A 21,982-nucleotide genomic window follows, 5' to 3' on the forward strand; every position below is an offset into this window, starting at 1 on the left:
TACCGAACGCCATGCCGTGCGTTCACGTGAAAACATTTCAGTCCTGAAGCTCCACGTTTTATAAACAAACGATCGTCCATTTTTAACTCGCAGTTTGTTGATTCATTGTGTAGATTACATTTTTGTTGTCTTGTCACCGTTTGTCCTTAAAGAATCCTGACTCCTGTAGACTTTGATTTGTAATAAGTTTTACCTGCGATCACAAGACTTCAGTAGCAAACCTTCAATGACTTTGCACAATATTTATTTTTAACACATAGTTTCACACTATGAGCATTTGCAATACGCACTGTAAAAAAACTCTGAATTTATTGCATTAAGCATAAAACAATGCTTTCTTTTTCAGCATGTGCACATTTTACCTGGTGGATAGAGTCCCATAGCTTGTCATGTTGTAAACAACGAAAGAAGACGATCCAAGTTAATTAACTATACTAAAATATTTGAACAAAAAAAAATAAAAATCGGACTTTGTTTCTAAACCATAACAAAGTCCAACAACAAGTGGAAAAAGCAGTGTCAAGGAAACACAGGTAGGTAGACGAATGAACCGACACAGAAGGGCGGAAACAAAGACTTTCTGCAGCTACACGTCCGATGTGTCCTTGGGCAAGACACTTGATTTGTTGCTTCTGATGGTCACTGACCACAGAGCATGTGTGTGAATGTGGAGGTGTGACACAGACTGGTGCTTTAGATGAATCTTTGATTTGAGCAGCTTTTCGTGTTCTGAGGAAAAAAAACAAAAAGGACCAAAAACAGAGCTACACTTTATTTTAATAACCCCATCACACCTCTGAGATTGTGAACATTATATATACTGATGTCCTGCGTCTGTAACTCGATCCCGCTTTCCACCTGCCCACGGCCATGACTGACCTGTTAGCCTTCCTCCATCACAAAGACAGAACAATAGAAACCTCAACTTCTCTCTCAAACTTCATCAGTAAGAAGAGTCACTCCTGACTGTTCTTTGAGATTCACCTCAGTGTAATATATGGATCAAAGAGCGGTCAACACAGCTCTTTGTAGTTTGTCTTTGTATAAAGCCTCTTTAGCTCGAATTTCAAAGAATAAATTACTTTTATGCTTCCTGTCTTTTTGTACCGACGGTCACAGGAAACTGATTTATTCAGAAACTGTTTGTTTTTTTAACTCAAATCCATATTTCAAACCACTTGTAGTTGAAGACAGAGACGGTAGGGTTGTGCATTGTGTTCAGAAAGTTTTAAAGTCAGAACGGGACAAAAATGAGGCGTAAAATCCGATCTGTCAAAACAGTTTAATAGCCATGTAAAATCTTTTTAAAAAAAGTTTTAAAGTCCTGGTTAAATAAAGGGAAAAATTAAATAAAGATTTCAGACGAGTATTTGTGAGGCTACTTGGATAAAAAGTTGAATTTAAACACAACATGATACTCGTCAAAAGCTTGAGACTGGTTGGTTGGTTGGGTGAATAAATCAAGAAAACAAACGGTATAATAAAAAGTATGTTCAGACATCCCTGTCATAGACTTGATATATAAACGGCGACGTATACTCTCAGTGATGTCACCGGTTGTGATGTGGCCGCCATATTGGAAACGCTATCTCCATTTTAATTTGGATCAATCTAGAACCCGGTGAAGAGGTGGAGCTGATGTTTATCTTAAACCTCCTGCAAACAACTCCAACATCATCCATCCATCCATCAAGGTCAACGTCAAACGAGCCACGCCGCTGATTAAGCTAATTTACCAATCGCTCTGACACGTAATCACATCGAAAACAGATGAAAAATCAAGAAATCCTTCAGTGTGTGTCAACAAAGATTTAAGCTATGAGATCAAATGACTTTTTTAAACCAGGCCGTCGACACGTTTTGTCTTTTTAATATTGGACCTAAGGGTTCTTGAAGCCAAACTCTAGTGGACATTTGAGGAACTGCATTTTTTTTTGCACATCCACATTTATTATGCGGAGGTTGCAGCGTGTTTCTTATTTCACACAAAGGTTCATAGAAATCTTTCAGAAGCATCGCTGCTTTATCGGGACATTCTGATCGGTCATTCCCTGAAATAACCAAACAAATCGTGTCTATAGATCCATGGCAGTTTTATGAGGCCAAACCTTTGTTATAGAGGTTTCTCTGTAACGCTACAAATGATCATGTTTTACTTTGCTTGATGAGATTAGAAATTCAAAGTACAAACTCTGCACAGGGGAATAGCTGATGACACACTTTGTTAATTTCCATTTCACTTTAATCTCTATTACTGAGAAGCCAAACGAGCCTATGTGGGCACTTAACCTCTTTAAAAAAGTGCTGAAGTTTTCTGGCCACAGAACTTCTTTCCTGTCTTTTGTCTGAACTCTTCGGAGAAGGTGAGAAAATGGGGACGTTGGAGAGGAGGAGACGGCAGGATGGATGCCAGAGCGGCTGAACCGTTGAACCCGCTTTGACTCAATGCTTAAATGTAATAATGGCTAATAAGGTGTAATAATTTGGGCCAATAAAGATCGGTGGCAGATTAAAGATGATATGGGCTGCGTTAGAGGACCTTACTTGGAGGACGTTGCAGAGACAATACACTTCAGACAGAGGGAGCAGATAAAATTTGACCCCAGATCAGTGAATCATCGTCTCATTAGGGAGGAGAAAGAGAGGGGAGAGCACGCCAGGAGAAAACGGTCGATGGTCGGTTTCAAATAGAAGGAAAATAATTGGAGAAGAGTCGGGAAAAAGTTGATTTAAAACAGGAACAATTGGTGTAAAAGAAGATAAAAAAGATCAGAAGACAGAGCGATGGAGAAAATGAGGTGTGGGGGAAAGTGGAACCAGAGGAAGAGAAGTGGTTAAATGACGGGGGGTGAATGGAGAGGAAGAGTTATGGTCATGTGCGGTGGTCCACGATGACCTGTCGTTAGGACTCTCTCCTCTGACAGCTTCTCTCTGTCTCCAGGCCTCATGCCAAGATGGTAATTCTCTTCGGAGAGCTTTCTCATTGGCTGAGTTTGACTTGATGTCGACACGGGCCAGATGACGGGCCAGTTCCCTCATCCCGCCGTTAAGGACCAGGGCAGCGAATAAGGAGAGGCGACTATTACCAAGACGGGAGCTCATGTAGCCGTATGTTGGCTGCCTCCTCGCACTGAATCACGTATACAATCACCACAAGTCATCACACGCGGCAGCATAGACACCTGCAGCTACAGGAAGTGGACAAACACCATCTGTAGAGGTCTAAAAATAAAGAGAAAATCTGAACAAAATCCCTTTACATCAAGTATGATTAATTTGTTTTTAATTTGTTAGATCATGCGCCCCATGTACACAGGCTAGCTGCTAGCCCAGGTTAGCTGTTAGCACAGTTAGCACCTGTGGCTTCTTTACCGGCCTCTCTGTCTCCGCAATTAAGGCATGAAAGCCTAAAAGAGAAGAAAATCAAAACAGTTCAGTTATGAATTCGTTGCAGTTTTACTTTTAAAAAAATCAAAAAGATGATTTTGGTTATTCGAACATATTTTAACAGTTCATCAAGAAATATCAACACCATGTCATTTTGTATTTATTGCCTTTTTCAAATCAACTCAATTGAGTGAAAATGTCAGTTTTTACATCATAATTTCTTTTATTAATTGTAAAGCCGCTGATCCTCTCGTTGGTGTCTTTCTGTTTGAAGTTCATGTAGCTCTCCTCAGACCTTCATTTAGATAAAGTAAGATGAGTCATTGACCCCCCCCAGTGAGGAAATTCAAGGGGGGGGGGGCCATATTTGGAGCTGCTTGAGGAGACCTGTTAAGAATATTACATCTTCATTACTTCTGTAAGAGTCTGTAATAAACATTACAGTATTATACTGTCAGCATTGTGGTTGCCACTATACTGAAGCTGGCAACTGTAGCTGCCAGTAGTTTACTGTAATTGTGTTACAGTGCAGTTAAAAGACTTCTTATAATGCACTCTATGTCTTCTTTTCTGATTCTGCAAATAATGACACAACTTCAACATTTAACATGCAGCAAAGTAAAGAGGGCTTCACACAGTTAGAGTGTGATGTGCTGCCTGTAATGAAGCTAAAATCGTCCGTTTATTGTAAAAACTGCACTCATATTTCTAATCATCATCTTTGAGGCTCGCTCTGAACCCGGAATCACTTACAGGAGATTATATGTTTAAGGAAATATGAACAAAATCTGCTATTTTCATTACACTGAATAAAAAGACTGCCGTCCAGAACAAAGAATAGTATTGAAGATTGTTGTGTGTGTGTGTGTGTGTGTGTGTGTGTGTGAGTGTTGAACAGATCAGATCAATGAATTAAGCTGCTCATTATGATGGCCTGCTCTTGCTGGTCATTAAGAAAAACGCATGTCGAATTTGCCACCCTGGCCCCTATGAAGTGTGGGTAATTAGTGCTAATGTATCATCGTCTATTCAAGAGTGTAGCGTTTCGTTTCTGAGGGCTGACGGTGAAACACCTCTGACCCAAATGTTTAATTCATTCATAACACTCCCATTATTCATTTTGAAATCATATTTCACACGTTGAACCGTTTTTATCGTGGACACAGAGTCCTCTTGTGTTAATGGGTTTTTTTTTTAGTAATGATAAGTTTGTGTTGTTTAAAGCTCCTGTGAGGACTTTTAAGCAGGTTATAAAACGGGCTGAATATTCTGCTGATGCCTCTTTACGACACTGACTGCTGCTGCCGCGGGATCGGAGTAGGAAAAGGAAGCAAGCTGGATCCAGAAGCAGCTTGTTTAAAATGAACATCCTCCAAAACACAGATTTGAAATGTTCAACCAAAGAATGATCTTTCTGACACATTGAAGCAAAAATCAGCAAAGACATCTTTGGACAGGGTGTCTCCAAACGGGCACAAACAGAACATTGCCTACAGGAGCTTTATCATCATCATATCACTGTCAGACCTCTGAAGGCTTTTTGTTTGGATGGATGAGAGTCATAATACACATATTTACCAGAAGGTGCACAGACTGAACCGTCTGGGTTACAGCATCAAATAAGGTTGTTTTTTTCAGATTTCTATACCACAGGTTTTTTAAACACAATAAAATCTCTTTTATTTTAAAGTACCAAAACTTTTTTTAAAAACTGGAGAAAAAGAATCCATCAAATTGATTGTGTGCAGTAAAGAAAGTGTGCAGGAGACTTTTATGTTTTGCAATTTGTTGCCAATAAGACGAGAAAGGACCCAGGCGATTTCTGGCAATTTTCATGACAATCCTAATGTTTTTAAAAAGCACATTTAAAAACAAGAAGAGCCGACCAGTGACTGTCATCAAACATGAAAATAACATTACTTAACACCGAGACTGATAAGAAACCAACAGGATGATAAAACTGTGTTCAGACCACCACAAAGCACAACGTTTAAAACACCACCTACAATGCTGGGTCAGAGGTCAAGGTCAGAGGTCAAGGTCAGAGGTCAAGGACTGCAAGTGGAATGAATGAATATGTTTCATGTTTCTTATCATCTTTGCAAAGGGAATGGAAACCCGTTTCTTTTCTCTTGGCTTAGTTCATTCAAAAACGTAAACTTCTCACCTGAGAGTTCAGCTCCGTGCAGCCGCTCCTCATAAGAACAACAGTCACGGGGCGCCGGTGGCCGAGAGGTTAGTCTGCTCGACCCGTGTACAGAGGCTCGACGCGGGCCGTCCAAGTTTAAATCTGACCTGTGGCTACTTTCCCGCACGTCATCCCCCCCTCTCTCTCTCCATCCCTGATTTTCAATTCAATGCACTGTGCTATCTCTCCAATTAAAGCAAAAAAAAAAAACTACAATCACATTACATGAGGGACCTTTTTTAATCAGCACAAGACAAAGTATCATTTCTACACAAACCAAACCAAAAAGGGTCGGATGAAATCTAATGATGTCTTTCCTTTTATTTTCTGCTCCAGAGAGCTGCACTAAAAATCACTGAACATGTGCTGAGAAAGCTTTGACACGACGCGAGTGGCACCTCTTCTAAAATCAGCCGCACATTTGCACCCGTGATCCTGTGCAGAAACACGTGTGCACACGAGGAGCTCTCGTGCCTTATTATGATTTCAGAGGCACTGAAGTCTTGTGCTGTGAGGACAGAGGATCATGGAGGGTAATAATGGCTGCATTATTACTCCTCTTATTGTGTCTTAATTAGTGGCATTTAATTATACACTAATGCAGTGAGGGCTATTAAAGACACCGAGGCCTGCTGATCAGGGAATTAAAGCAACACACACACACACACACATTCAGGCAGGCAGGCAGGCAGAGGCACACACTCGTCATGTAGACACTTAAGTCATCTCATTGAAATTTCAGTTCCCTGTAACTAGGAATCACAGACACCCTGCAGAGGAAGTGTGTGTGAAAATGTGACTGATACAAGAGGAGATACCCTTTGTCGATTTAGGTGCAATAAAGAAATTACAGAGAGGAAAAAAAAGTGGCCTTCAAATGTGAGCTAAACAACAAACCCCACATATTTCTCCTCTTGTTAGCAAATGGAGCTCCAATAGGTTTTAATTCTTCACTCCCACGCCTGTCCGCCGCTGGTGCATCTCAATTATTTGTTCAGAGGCTGGTGTGACAATACTGTCGGCCATGCGAGCCTTTGGGATGCTAAACAGGGGACGAGAGGTTGAATATAAGTCATTTTCAGGGGGGCTGAAGCTGGCGCTCGTGCTGCTGGAGAGGAGACGCTTCAAAGCCGTGTTTTAAAAAGGACTGAACAAAAGAGCAAAACTTGATCCCACTGCTGCGCCCGCTTTTGAAGCTGTGAAGCTGCAGGTCACAGTGACGGCTGCTCCGTCTTATAAGGATCACACACACACACACACACACACACACACCTGACTCATCATGCATGAAAACAAATACCCACTTGAGGTGTGATAATGCACACATACCCCCGAGAATGTGTGTGTGTGTGTGAAGGTGATGGCGTTACTTTAATCCAAACATGCCCTTGATTTAAGTTAGGTTCTGCTTTTTTTATTATAAATATATATTTTTTAATTGTTGAAAATACTAAGATGGTAAATATGTTGCCCAGAAACATGCTTCCTCTTGTGAAGATCATACACACTGCTCCTTACAAATGATGCTTTAACTCAAACACACCATTGCAAGTGAGATAATGCATGCATCTGCTAGAATGCGTCTGTGCAGATAATAGCGTAACGTCACTCAAAACGTCTCTGTGAGAAAAGTGTGGGTATGATTATGACCTTTTTTTTTTTTGGTTAAAAATAATATATTTAACTCTTATTTTCCTCTATATTTTAAAAAGTTAAAACTCATGTTGAAAGGTGACCTTTGGAAATAACATCATGCTCTAAGTATCTGAGTCACACACACCTCTCCTGCACCATGCGTTTACTCTTATTCCCCTTACAGGTGTGTTGATGCATGCACCTCGAAGAATGATAGCATTACATCAATCTAAACTTCTCTCTCAGTAAAGGTGGCTCATGCATGCACATTTAATTACTTTATTTATTTTTTTATCTTTATTTTTGATTTTTTTTAAAAACATATATGTTTAACAGAAAAACACATTTATTCCAATATATTTCTAATTTCATCAATAGGAATGCATCCAATTTTTAAGAAGGGGTCTTATGTGTAAGAGACAGAAGTTTCTATAAGTGAATTTTCACAGCTCTATTAGGTCTTTTTTTTTTTTTTACAATGATCACAGGCTGCAACCACATTATAATTAATGTATGCAACCAACACAGTAAAATAAAACATTTATGTTTAAAGAGCAAATGCCATATCCCAATTAAATAAGCTTTAAAATGCAATAAATCCAATTTATCACATATTCATTTCTTATAGCAGTTTGTGGCATTAACTTATGTTATCTCCTATTTTTGACTGAGCAGGACATAATAAACTCTGACTGTGTGAATATTAGGAATTATTTCTCACGCCACAATAAGCAGACTCTTGAAACTTCTTGGTTTCCCCCCTGGGATCAATTTGTGTGAAATCTCTCAAGTTCAGATGTGCATAAACAATAATCAATCAACAATAATAAGAATCCCCGAAACACTTTTGTAAATAAAGAATAGAATTCAAATAACACCACCACATCAGATCCAGTTTGAAGTTCTTTATAAATATCCTCAGATAAATAGTGTTCTAATACAAGCATAACATCTTCAATGCACCGCAAAGTTACATACACAAAAAGTGCAACAGGCCTAATTTAAAACAGAAAGGCCTGTTTGATTGAAGCCGATCGACCTGCCAAAGAGTCAAATCAAATAAATAGAGTAAGAGCAAAAATAAAAACCGAGTTGTTTGTTCGCATTTTGAATTAATTTGGGACGTTTAGTCTCCTCAGCTTTCTTTGGGTTCAGCGTCTCTGCGTGTTTGATTGTATTCATCACTGCCACATTATACTATGTGGTAAATGCACTCACAAATTGTGCAAAAACATTATGATTTCAATCAACATGAGTCTAATAAAAAAAAAAAAAATCATGACACTGTACAATGTTGACCTGAACTTTTTTATCAACTCTCCTACGGTTGCAAATTAAACTATCACGTTGCTCATTTAGGCGCGTTCAGTTTGATTTAATGCAATTACAAAGTCCTTGTTCTTGGCCTTATTCTGCAAAAAATAACCCGCTAAAATTTACCCGGTTAGGACAGCAGGAGAGCCGGGTGAAGAGGGTTGCCTTTCCCCTCCAGCAGATCACTTTTCTCCATCACTGAAGCCGGAGAGCAAAGCTGAGTCGGGCCGGTCTGCAGCCCCGTCAGGCCGGGTACGGGGCCAAGGGACGGGGTGGGTTTGATCGGCACTGGGACGGCGGGCAGAGTTTGCCCACTTGCGTTGTGGTACAGGCCCTTTGCAGACACGCTGAAGGGCGCGTACTCAGAGGGTGTCGGCACGGGCACGCCCCCCATGGACTCTGACAGCATCCCCACGTGCGGCCACATGGAGTTGACCACGCTGCTGAGCTGTGGTGGCACCGGATAACCAAGGTGGTGCATGACCGAGGTTAGGGGGAGCCCGCTGGCCATCACACCCTTATAGTCCCGTCCTATAATGTTCTCTATCGCGAATGGGTGTTTGAACCCGCCGGGCTGTGCGCACGTTATGCCCCCATAACCCTGAAAGTGAGGGAGCCGACCCACGCTGCTGGCCTGCGCGGCTGGGTGCTCGTGGTGGGCGGATGATGCGCCCAGCTTGCTGCCCGGGTGGTGGTGGTGGTGATGGTGGAAGTAATGCATCATTGGGGAGCTCTTGCAGGCCATGTGCTCGGCGCGCAGCACCTTAAAGCGCTTTCGTCTCCTCAGGAAGCTGCCGTTTTCAAACATGTCCCCACAGTCCGGGTGCAGAGCCCAGAAGCTGCCCTTTCCCGGCTGATCAGGCCGCCGAGGGATCTTGATGAAGCAGTCGTTGAAGGAGAGGTTGTGTCTCAGGGAGTTTTGCCACCGCTGTGTGTTCTCTCGATAATACGGAAAGCGGTCCATGATGAACTTGTAAATGTCACTCAGAGGAAGCATCTTTTCGGTTGAGTTCTGGATAGCCATCGCTGTCAGTGAGATGTAGGAGTATGGAGGCTTCTGGTCGCTGTACGAGTTCTTCCCAGGACGAGGCATGACTGCTTTGTTATCTTGAAGTTTGAATTGTTCAAATAAAACAGCCTTTAAAGTTTAGTCTCAAATGTTTCGTTAGTTGATCGTCTTCACATCAGTCTGCATCTGACGGATCCGCTCCAAAGTTCTGAGCCATCAGTTTAAAATCTGGAAACTTTTTCTTGATAATTATCAATAAATATATCCTACAGGCCCGCTGCAGTCAGGTGAGATCCTCCAGGGGCTCCTGCATCCCAAGAAAGTTTCCCCTTAAGGAGTTTTCAGTCTGCTTATTCTGCTTTTGGCGTCGTGCGTAAAAGTCAGTCTCTGTGCGTAAAAGTTGAGATATCCTCTTGTTGTCAGCGACGGTTCAAGGTTTCTGAGGGGACAGTTTTCTCCTCTGTTTGCGTGTGGTGTATGTGCTCCTCTCCTCTCCTCTTGTGCGATGTTCCCACTCGATGAGCGCCGTTTTTGTAAGACCCCCGCAGGCCGCTGCCTCCATTATCTATTATCCAGACACTTAGGAGGGGACACGTCAGGGGAGAGGAGCGTGTGTGCGTGTGTGCGTGTGTGTGTGTGTGTGTGTGTGTGTGTGTGTGTGTGAGAGAGAGAGATATACAGAGAGAGAGAAAGAGAGATGGGGTAAAAAAGATGAATAAAAATGAGGAGTGGGTGGTGCTTTTCAAGCGGTTGCTCCTCATCTTCTGTTTGCCAATCAAAGTGTTCAGCGTAAAGTACACAGCGACTCATTTTTTTTAAATTAATTTGACTTTGCTGTATTTAAAGGGACTTTCTTACCACAAACCTATAAGGAAATTCCCAATCACTGCTCCTGACCTTGACCATTTACTTCTCCAGCAGAAAAACAGTCAATCAGTTTGTTTGTGTGGTGCATTAGAATCATTTCTCCAAACTAAATGCTCATTTAGCACATTTAAATCAAGATGCTCTTAGAATGGAATAGAATAAATATATTTATTGTCTTTCCTATTAAAACAGGGACAGACAGCACACGTTTAAAAAAAACAAATATTATTCAAACAACGTAAAAAAAACAATACTAAAAGGCACTGTAGTCTAAAAAACTAATTGCTGTTATATGCTCTTCAGTGATGTCTCGCAGTGGTTGAAAATTATCATGAACTTTGATTTTGATGCTCCATCTTAAAAACGTTCACATAAAGAAAGAAACGTAAATAAAACCTCTTTGTTAAATTTGCTCGAGTGCACTTTCAGACTTTGCAAACAATAAATCATGTCTTCCTTTTGCGCACAACACTCAGTGCGCTACCCCTCTTCTGCACAGACACACACATAAACACACACACACATGTACAAAGGGAGGGGGGGGCTGTTGTTGATTAATTGCTGAGAGGGGAGTCCGGCGGCTGTCTGTCTGTTCAAACACTCTCCGGTGAATCCTACAAGGATGTAAACAAACTTCATCCTCTGCTCAGCGGAGAACAACAAAAGCTGCTCCCTTCCTCCTGATTTATTTTTATATTTTTTTTTATTTCTGCAGCCAGGTGTCATGACTGGGTCCTTGACGGCTCCTGTCTTCCCCGGTGCCCCAGTGGGCCCCCGAATACATTACAATAATTAAGCCTTCCGTGATTTAGCCTCCTAGGAGAGAAGTCCAACAATGTAATTAAGGGCAAGCGCGCTGTATTAGCTATGAATATTCAAAACTGTGTCAATTAATTAGCCGCTGTATCTCTCCCGTTATGTCTGAGCCCTTAAAGCCCACTCAAAAGGTCAACTGTGTCGACGGAGAGCATATTTTAAAGACATCATGGAATTACAAGGAAATCACTTTTTTATTGCCCCTCTCCGTGAAAAAGGATCAATTCCGTGTCCATGAAGACACAGGCAGTTTCTGTGTTTTTATTGTGTTCTTTGCCTGATTGTTTTTCCTCGCGCCTGAAAAATGAGTTTGGAAACTCCGAGGCCCTCCGAGGCCAAAAAAAAAAAAGCACCCTCTTTAAACGCCCAGGAAAGATCAATATTAAATCTGTTTTCACAAAGGGGGCCGTTAAATAGACACCGTGGCTGATCTGCATAACAAAATTAATTAGGTAGTCTACGGCAGTGTTCGCCTGCGCCAAACTCCTGGACAAATAACTAGTTGTAAAGCACACCTTCTGGGCATACGGAACATATGCTGGAATTATCCTTAATTGACTAATTACATAAATTACTCATTAAGTTTACAGCACATCAATTATAAAAGATGTATCAATTAATTTTGCATAAATTACAAGCGGCACGCTGCACGAAGAGGGCGGCGCAGGGAATGAGGGTCGCCAGGAGGGGGTCTGTGTTAAGGTGTGTGTGTGTGTGTGTGTGTGTGTGTGTGTGTGTGTGTACGCGTGAGAGTGAGGGACGGTCGTCTGTTTGTTTCCTGTCTCTAATAATTATTTGTTCAGCTTAAGGGCAGAGATAGTCTTTCTCTGTCTCCCTCTCGCGAAGGGAAAGTGTGGGGGTAATGGCAATTATACTAATAATAATAATCTTAAAGACCTCTCTCCAAGTCATCAGGGGCTCAGCGTCGCGGAGAGAGCCATTAAAATCAATTAGCGAGGCCTATTGTTTTCCAATGGAAAATGAAACCGGCGTAGGACTGTTGTTCAGACGCAGTAAGACTTGTGAAATTATTCAGAGGCAAAACACGACAGATCTCTCTGTTTCCCCATAAAGAGTGAGCTGGCACAGCGTTAATGGATCAAAGCTGCGGTGTGTCTTCCTGTTGCCTTCAAGAGCTTCTCAGTCAGCTCAGGTATCCGACTTTATCATCATTTATCATCCCTGTGTTCAAGTTACCATAATGTACAAAGTACTGAATCCTTCACAAACTTACTGACTTTAAAGTTTCACAGCAAGAATGAGAACAAAATGTATTCATAGTCCATCCATCCATCCATCCATCCATCCATCCAGAGTTTCAAATGTCAGTCATCTTTGGCCTAAACCTCATCCATACTTTCACTAAGCTTCTTCAACATGAAATGAAAACATACACGTCATAACTCCAGCTCCCAGAATCATTGGTGGTTCCTTCACACAACCTAACAAAACTCAACAACAGGGCGATCACAAACTTCCCCACCTCACAGAGCAGGACATCACACATCCACGTCACCCCGCGTCCCTCAGCACCCGGGTACAGAGCTTTAGGGTGCTCTGGAAAAACAGCCTGATCCCGGCTGTTACAGCAGCCAGAGGGGGGACTTTTGATTGTTGTTTAACGTTGTTTATTTTACTGTGTTTTGTTTATGTATTGTTCTTTGGTGGGAATTGTCTGTTAGAAATAAACGCTGCTGTGAATTTCACCATGTGGACAATAAAGTAGAAGGTCGACGTCTAGCACACCAGTTAATCTATTGTGTTACAGTTCGGATTAGGCTTATTTGTCAAGTTTTAAGACAAGCACTTTGAAAAAGGTTTAATGTGTTGGACTGCAATGCTAAGCTGTATCTTTGATCTTGACATTTTTATTGATTACAAAGTTCCCTTGTCTACCAAATGATGAGTAGGAAGGCTCCATGCATCTCTAATTGTAAATTATATTTAAAAAACAAAATTATCCTCACAACAAAATACTCACAAGTGCCCTTGTCTGTCGATATTTGTTGTCTTTAGTTAAGTTATTTGTTTTATAGTATTGCTTTTTTTTTTTTTTAATTGCTACTTTTTTTAGTGCTCTTTTTATGCACTGCAGGTTTGCACTGGGGGTTGGGGGGATTGTAATTTCATCTGTGCTGTATGTTTAGCATGGAGCATATTTGACAAATAAAGAACCTTGAACCTTGAACCTTGAATCAAGTCTGTTGCACTAAAAGGCCTAAAAGCCTATCCAATCGTTTCCTTTGATTTGTTGGTTTGCTTACCTGCCTGTTTATTGGTCGTGGCCCGCAAGACGCTGCTCACAAAGGTTGGAGATATTCCTCTTTACTGGAAGAAGACGGTGGCTGGATCCGCCCCTCCTACGAGGCATCATCCTGGACTCTACCCTCTAGTTCCAGTCCCTCATCAAATCCATCACCAAATATCTCTCGACTGCGGCCATCACTCTCAGACTCCATCACAGAAACCCTCAGTCATGCCTCCATAACCTCCCGTCTGGATTTACTGCACTGGAGTCCTGTCTGGGGTTACCATGCAGTAAAGTAAAACTCTGCTGTCAGAACCCATATCAAGCCCTGGCAGCGTATCACTCCAACCCTCATGCACCGCCACCGGCTCTCAATTAAACCCTGAATCAAATACAAAACACTCCTCCTCACTTACAAATCCCCAACGCAGTCCTCCCTCACCCACATACCACATCCAGAAACCTCCAGTCCTTAGACACGTCTCTTCCACTCCCATCATGTGCTGCCTAGTCTCAGTCTTGTTTTTGTGTGGCTCCACGTTTGGTCCTTTCACACCCTTGGGTCTTTTGAAAGACTCGGTATAAATTCACTCTGTTGTTACTTACTGTAACTGTTCTGTCTGTGACGAATGAAACCAGTGAGTTAGCAAAACGAGACATCGATAATGGTGACAAGGCACATATTTCTCAGTGTAGTCACCCATTGGCCTCTAGCTCTCTCCTGTATCTTAAAAATAAACAAATAGTAACAACATTATACAGTATGAAGTATGATGAATCGTTCAGTGACTCTAAATCAAAGAGGGTTTTATTTTGAAGCTTGTGACAGGAAGTAACGTCGATGATATCTGGCTTGACTTTAGTCTGACAGAACAAAGAGTCTTTGGCTTCCCTTATCATCTGTAGACAGCGTCCATTACGATCAGACCACAGTATCACTTACCTTACCACAAATAGGAAACACTATTGCTTAGTGCAGTAAAGAGGATTTGGCCCATAGTGGATTCCAGTGAATGTGGTCCTGAAAAAAAAAAGCTATGGACAGTAAAAATGAAAAAGGAAGCATGACGTGTAAAAATGTTGGCACAGAAATGACAGATAAAGCAACAGTGTCTGCCCCTTTAATGACCACATCCACCTTCATATAAAGGCTGTGTAATTAGGACATAGCAGCCTGAATACGTGCACGCTATTTCAGCGGTCATTGACATAAATATCATCAATATCAACGATCTAGGCAGCTAAAGGAAACTGTCTGGGTAAAGTCGTGGTGAAAACATTGGCTGTTTGCTTTCATCTGTGAACATTTGGAGACATTATCAGCACACTCGTCGCTATCAGCGGGCCATCGGGGGCCGGGCCTAAATGCTTGTGCGCCCCCACTTGAGGCACAGATCCTTTTTTTTTTTTTTTTAAACTTAATATTATATTATCATAGATGCAAATTATGTTGCATTGATGGTTCATTCTAAGAATACAACTTCATTATTCTATAGACATATATATGTCTATATATATATAGTTTACAGTTTTTGCAATAATACTGAAAATGTAGTGATTAAACACACAGATGTAATAAAAAAAATAGCTATTTTTCATTCTAATATTACATTTTATGTTGTCAAGGGCCATGGCAAGCCCTAACAGTGTATTGCATTATACTGTACAGGTATCCCTAATGAAGTGGCCTGTGTGTGTATATGAACCTATGTAATGTTATTGTCATTTAGGTTTTTATTGTGTCAGTGACAAACTATAGGCTTGCAAGAGTTACAAGCACTGAGGACAGGCCATACAGTAAAGGGTGTGCACCTAATTCTTTTGAAAACAATTTATCTTTCCACAGCCTTCGACTGCATCAAAGATCATCTGGACACTGACTTGGAGTTGTGCGCATTTAGAATCCACAATGTATGCACAGCATTGAAGATAAAGATGTGAGTTGGCTGAACTCACATTGTTTGTGAAAGAGTAATGAAACAGATGTCAGCACTGCTGATGAAGGTGGGTGAATCCACCTGTCTTAAGTTTAATATATTGCAATATGAATTAGTTTTCTTTACATGGTTGTGTGATAATTGTTGTTGATTTGGATGACATATTTTTATTTTGTATTTTTTTGTTTATTTAACATGGATAATGTGCAATAAATATATGTACTAGAAATAGCTAATTTTCCTGAGTACACTGCTGTATTGAAACCCTTTCTACAGCGAGGAACAGGGAGCTCCAACGGGTCTGATTGGGTCGCAGGAACTGCAATTTGCATTCACGTTTCCACTGTTTCAAATGCTGTGGTTGACCTGCTGGTTTTCAACTGGTGTCAACTGTTGATATGAGATTGAGGAGACTGCATGCACACTTTTGGTGCTTGGGACGTCGGTACTCCAGGCCTGTGTCGTCATCCAAAATAGCAGACACATCTTGCTACTCCACCTCTAACTCACTTTCATCTTCTGACACATCATCAAGAATGGAGTCTCTCTCTCTCCTCCTGTCCATCAGCGACTTCGTCTTCTCTCCTCCACAACATACATTCCAAATGCCTTCAGGAAATTTGAGCCACTGTCTGATGTCGTCCTGGTCACTTTCTCCCTGATGTGGTATTCAGAATGGACTTCTTCTTCTGCTGCAGCAAGGACATCAAACATATGTGAGCCGATGACACGTCTACAAGCCAATACAGCGGAGTGCCTCTATCCAGTTTTGATCCATCCAGTGGCACCTACGTTAATACGTTGTCTGGTAGACCGGCAGCCTGTTGTGGTAGCAACATGGTTCACAGTGCTCAACTTTTTGATGATTAGGTTCTTCAAATATTTGCAGCTTCATGTATTCTACAGCATAACGTTTTCCGTGTCATTACTGTACAAAGAGGTTGCAAGCTTTCGAATATTGTCTTGAATGATGGCGTCTCAACCACAGAAAATGGTTGGTTGGCCTCACATACAAAACTTAGCATAAGCTTGTCAAGCGTTGCTTGTGTTACCTGCCATGGAGGGACAGCGAAGGATCCTCGCATTCTTTTTAGGAGGTTCGTCAGAGGAGGATTTTGTCTTTCTGTGGTACTGTATTAAGTCTCTGTACCCCGTCAGTTTGTTGGGATGAACCCTCTGTTGACAGAAGAAACATCAATGAAGCTACAGGGAATGTATCCATTAAGACAGACTCATCGCCACACCACGACGGTAGGATACTCTATGACTTAGATATTTGAAAAAATATGCTCAGTGCCTAACAGAAAGACACAAAAACGTTTTGTTGTTTAAAATTGTTTTTTTCTTCACTGAAATTCACTTTACTTTCTGTCCACTATGGTGACTGTGCTTTCCTGTTCACTGACTCCGTATCTGTGTGTGTTTGTGTGCATATGTATGAGTGCATGTGAGTGTGTGTGCGTCTGTCATGCTGCAGTGTGATAATAAATTACTCCAAAGCAATGTACATCTGACAGCTATGTATTACGTTATAATAGGGCTATCATTAGCTTATCCACAGCCTAGATAGATAGAACCATTGGCAGCTGATTGTTTACGTCTGTATTTCTCCTCGCCGCACACGGCCTTCTCTGAAACAAAGCTTGATTGAGTTTTTGTGATAAAGAGTCACATGTCAGTGACAGTAGATGCTGTCTTCCAGCGTTGGTTTTGTTTGTGTCGCGTTTTTCTCCTTTGTTGAATTTATTAGTTAGCGGTTAGCTGTTAGCTTTCTTGGGTATTCACCGGGCCTGTAGGCCCTCCTGAAAATAATACTTGCAAGAAAACAATATATTAAGCAAAAAGTGCCAAACAAACAAAGAGACTGCACTCTAAACAATACCAGTCTGGACCCTTCAGCTCTGTGATAAACTGTTGAAAGCGCTCTGATCCACTCCAGCTCCAAACTCCATCTACCTCAGAGGCTCGCCGGCCTCCTCTTATGTAGGAGCTGGAACCAACCATAAGGGTGTGGAAATCAGCTCACTCTCAGGTGAGTATTATCAGTTCTACAAACAACACAAACTATCTGCAATAAAGCTAAAGCCTGTCAAAATACATCTCAGTTAAGTAAATACTGATACTAAAATACAAAAAACTGCCTTTTAAATAACATTTTTAATCTCAACAATCTAAACATCCCTCCACTTCTATCAAACATTTGATACCCGCCCATTAATTATATGAACCCAAGGCTGGGTTCAGCTCTGTTTGACACTTCCTGGTTGAGAGAAAATAGTGCACTCAAGTCTGTGGAGCAACTGGTGACTGGCAAGATATATTTGATGTGTAACAATAAATAACATATTTTGATGTACAATAGTCAATGTGTATTGTGTATCAAAGTACAACCTGAGTCCCCAAAAGCTCAACACACTAGTCTAATATAGAACTCTGTCCTGTTAAAACGTTGCAATTACCATGTGCACTTGTAATGTGGTTAGCCTTTTGTCATTCTGTTAGCATGTAGCTGCAGCATTTCTTAGAAGTATGAGCATGTACTTAAGTGACTATGTGTAGCGTTAGCATTAGCCTGGGTGATTTGTGTCATACATTTCTTCTGAGCTTGTGATGTAGCATAGCATGTTGCTTAGCTTGAGCATTAGCTTTGTTGCTATCTTTTATGTAATGCAACTGAGGCAGCATAGCATGTAGCATAACATTAGGATGTAGCATAGCATTAGCGACAACTACGTATTATTTTTTATATATTTGCAGTACGTCAGCATTTACCGTTTAGTTAATAATTTATATTTCTTTTAGGGATGGGACTTTAACCAACCAAAGACAGACAGAAAGACAGACAGACAGACAGACAGACAGATAGTCAGTCAGTCCTCTCACTATTTGGCTGTATTCTTTTTAATCTAAATACAACTAAAACTGCCCAGAAGTAATATTTTTACACAATGTAAATCTAAGCCTCACTCATAAATTACTTGTTAAAATCACTACCTAGACAAGCTAATGCGACAGAGGATCTGTCTGTATCAAACATCCTGTGCAATATCAATGACATAAGATATCAATAAGAGTCTAACTCTTCTCTTAATTTAGAATTACATAAACAGATAATATTTAATGCAACCAAAATAATCAGATACAATCTTAAACATTTTTGTTTGAAAGTTACTTAAATAATTGCCTCAAAATGAAGGACACATTTACAGTATATTGGATACATTTTATCAGATATATTAAGTTAAATGTACATGACTGCAGAATCTTTTATTAGTGTACCAGGTCATATTGCTGTTGGTTATGTTTAACATGATGTTTGTGTGCTGTGGAAATACAGTATAGGATTATTATAATATGTGTACTGGCTGATAATAATTGTGCCCCCCCCCCCCAACGCATTTCATATGCCCCCCTAAGACTAAGGTCAGGCCTTTTTTCTTTTAACACCAGATCTATCGTTTGATTGGTACAAAATGTGCTCACCTTATACTTATAAGTGTGTTGAATCCTCAACACCAGAATTCTAAATGTACCTTTTTTTTCTCTATTTCAGGCAAACAAAGAAACACAAATTGCATCAATGGGATGCACTGATGCATTGCCACAAAATCGAGATCAGGTAATATTGGCCCAGTTGACAGTCTTTGACACATCTGCAAATGATGTGGCATATATATATAGATATAGATATAGATATATGATGTTTTTTTGTTGTTGTGAGAAATCAACTTAATGCTGGAACTTAGTACACCTATCTACTGATTCACAGATGTTTTGTATTGGGCAGATGAAGTCCCCCGTTCAACAAACTGTGACTTGTTGTCATTAATATGTTATAAAATGGAGTCATTGTGGTCTTCGAACACCAAAGGACATCTTGAAACAAACATCAGCATCCCAGTCGTTGCAATTAGTAAGTTCTGGTGCAGTTCTTTCAGTATCTAGGCATCAGGGGTGGCACTCAGAAATGACAGCTTTAGAACAAGGATGGCTGGTAATGCAAAGAGCGAGTCCTTGGTGATCTGACCATCTCATTAGGTTTTGTCTGAGCGGTCTAGTCAGGCTTTAGAGGTCACATATTATGCAAAATACACTTTATCATGTTTTTTTTTCATTAGTGTCCCCCTCCCCCAGGTGGGTGACACTCCCACAGCTAGGTGTTATATCTGCTCTCTGAGTCTGCCTTCTCACTGTAAACAATAGGACATGGAGCGAGAAAGCACCGAGTACACCCGAGCCCTTCCAGAGAGGGGGCGTGGTCAGACACAGCTCATTTACATATTTAAAGCTACAGACACAGAAACAGCCTGTTCTGAGCAGGGCTGAAATAGAGGGGTTTATAGACATGATCAGATACAGGATCAGAGTGGATTTACAACATGGCACTTCAAACATGTTTTGGGGAGATCAGAGACTTATTCAAACTGGTTTAAAAGGAATACAAAATGTGAACTTTAAAGTCTACAGTGATAGAAAAGAATGTCCCTTCTGCGTCTTTGGATGGCTTATTTCACCGAGACAGTTCAGTTTACGAGTCAAAATATCAACCTGATGACATCAAACATCTAAACCTTTCATGTGTCTTTAACAATCCTTCTACTCTGGTTTGAAGTTAATGCTGTGACATTTAATCTACCTGAAGTTCCTTATTTAATTCAAACCCCAAACAGGTTTGTTGTAACCAAACTTTAAGTGAAGTACCCAAAACTTAAGATGATACACAAATTCAAAATAAAAACATGAAAATGCCAATAATCAGGAGATAATCCAAATTCAGTGATTAATGGTCACTTAAAATAATTTATCATTTGACTGGCGGCCTAAAAACACTAAATAATTATACTAATAGGCTAGATATTTGGACAAATAAATAGATAGAGGAGACAGGGAACGTAAATAAAGATCAACCAGTGAAACAGTGACCCAATGATAAGTATCTTGTCCATTTTCAATATTAAAGGTTGGGGGGGCTGACTTCCCCTGTGTGTGTGTGTGTGTGTGTGTGTGTGTGCGCGCGTGCGTGCGTGCGTGCGTGCGCGCGTGCGTGCGCGTGTGTATCTGTCAGGAAGCACTTTAATTAACCTGAAAGATAACCGAATGCGTAACAACCAAAACATGCCAACACACGCACACGCGCGCGCACCCACACACACGACGCAGAAAGGCATTTTGATTACATTGCGGCAAATTGAAAAAACAATGTGTAAAAAAAAACAAAAATCTAACATAACACCAAAAGCTTCTCTCCCGCCCTGTGCACGCGGGGATTGACGCCGCTGGCAATTAAAGGGTGCTGTCCGTGGTGCTGGATCGCTGCTGTTTATCATTCCCATCATGCAGTACGTGTTTTTGATTGGTGGACACTGAGGCTATGTACTTCACAGGGTAAGATAGGTGTGCTCGAGCTCTATGTGTATGTGAGGGCCGTTACAGAGGGGGGTCTGTGTACCGCAGGGAGCGTGGTTGAATCATGGCGCGCGCCTCCGTCGGATCTCCTCTTCCTGCCGTCACACCCACCGCTCGGTGTTGTGGGTTCACCCCTTAGAGGAGGGGAGGACCCACAGCAGCAGAGAGTGCTGCAGTGCGAGCGCAGCGGGAGACTTGCAAGCGGAGAGAATAACACACACACATATAGACACACACGCACACACGCGCAAACACAACAGACTCACACACACACACCAGCAGCTTTAATTGTCGAAACTTGGTCTATGGAGGGATCTGCAGCGACGCCGTAGCGACGCAGGCCGACATGGATGAGTATTTGCGGAGGGTCCAGAGGAGACTCGGGGTGAGTTAAACGCAGGTTGTGGCTGTAATGAATGAGACCATGACGGGCAGGCTGACACCGCCGTGTGCTACAGGCTGCGGTCCTGTTGCTAGAAGGGGAAAAAAGCGCACGAAAATGCCTTTCACGTCCCCTCGGTCCCCCCCAAAAAGCACCTGTAGATTTACAAAATATGACAGAGCAGGGGATAGGAAGGCTCGTTTGGCCCCGTTCAATGAGCTCGTTGTCTTTCCAAGAGCGTCAGTGTGTGAATTTGAATGAGGAGCTGATTTCTACCGAGGGGGAGGCGTGACATCAACAACTTTAGCCTGAGGCTCATCTTCTGCTGTTTGGTTGCTCTGCAGATACTGACTCATAATTTGCATTTGATCCTGAGCTGGATATGTGTTAAAAGAGAGAGAGAGAGAGAGAGAGAGAGAGAGAGAGAGAGAGAGAGAGAGAGAGAGAGAGAGAGAGAGAGAGAGAGAGCCTCATGCAAATACTGAACAGCTTAACAAGTAACTGTTGCGCACACGTTTGCATATTGTTATAAATTATTGACGTGTGATTCCTTTCTTTTCACCTTGCAGTGTGCAGTGTCTGTATGCATTGAGTCTGTCAGAAGAGCATCACTTGCACAAATGCTCACATCAGGGAGCTCTGTCATGGACAATGCACATGCCTTAAGGCCCTGAGTCACATAGGGGCCCTAAACTGCTCCTCCTACATGGGCTTGTTTAAAAAGCATGACCAGCAGCCATGGCAGGTTTTTTTTTCTTTTGTTTTTTTTAAAGGTTTTGAGCTGTGAACACAC

General features: G+C 41.5%; 2 protein-coding genes across 6 annotated transcripts in view; one reads left to right on the forward strand and one right to left on the reverse strand.

The window, feature by feature from the left end:
• Positions 1-8,120: 8,120 nt before the first annotated feature.
• foxb2 (forkhead box B2) lies at positions 8,121-10,018 on the reverse strand. The gene has a single exon (XM_079355772.1). The coding sequence runs from the start codon at positions 9,615-9,617 to the stop codon at positions 8,655-8,657; it is 963 nt and encodes a 320-aa protein (XP_079211898.1). The 5' UTR covers positions 9,618-10,018; the 3' UTR covers positions 8,121-8,654.
• A 10,790-nt stretch (positions 10,019-20,808) lies between these two features.
• Positions 20,809-21,982, forward strand: part of LOC306828358 (uncharacterized protein) — a 43,541-nt gene continuing 42,367 nt past the window's right edge. For all 5 annotated transcript variants that reach the window (XM_079350773.1, XM_079350776.1, XM_079350777.1 and 2 more), the window contains exon 1: positions 20,809-21,192. In XM_079350773.1, the coding sequence (XP_079206899.1) occupies positions 21,154-21,192 (39 nt within the window). In that variant the 5' untranslated portion in view covers positions 20,809-21,153. The remainder of the gene's footprint in view (positions 21,193-21,982) is intronic.

This window comes from Symphodus melops, assembly GCF_947650265.1.
Source record: "Symphodus melops genome assembly, chromosome: 1".
NCBI classification, from domain to species: domain Eukaryota; kingdom Metazoa; phylum Chordata; class Actinopteri; order Labriformes; family Labridae; genus Symphodus; species Symphodus melops.

Excerpts from the sequence above, each read along its gene's own strand:
- foxb2 (XM_079355772.1), bottom strand. The coding sequence starts at position 9,617 with ATGCCTCGTCCTGGGAAGAACTCGTACAGCGACCAGAAGCCTCCATAC.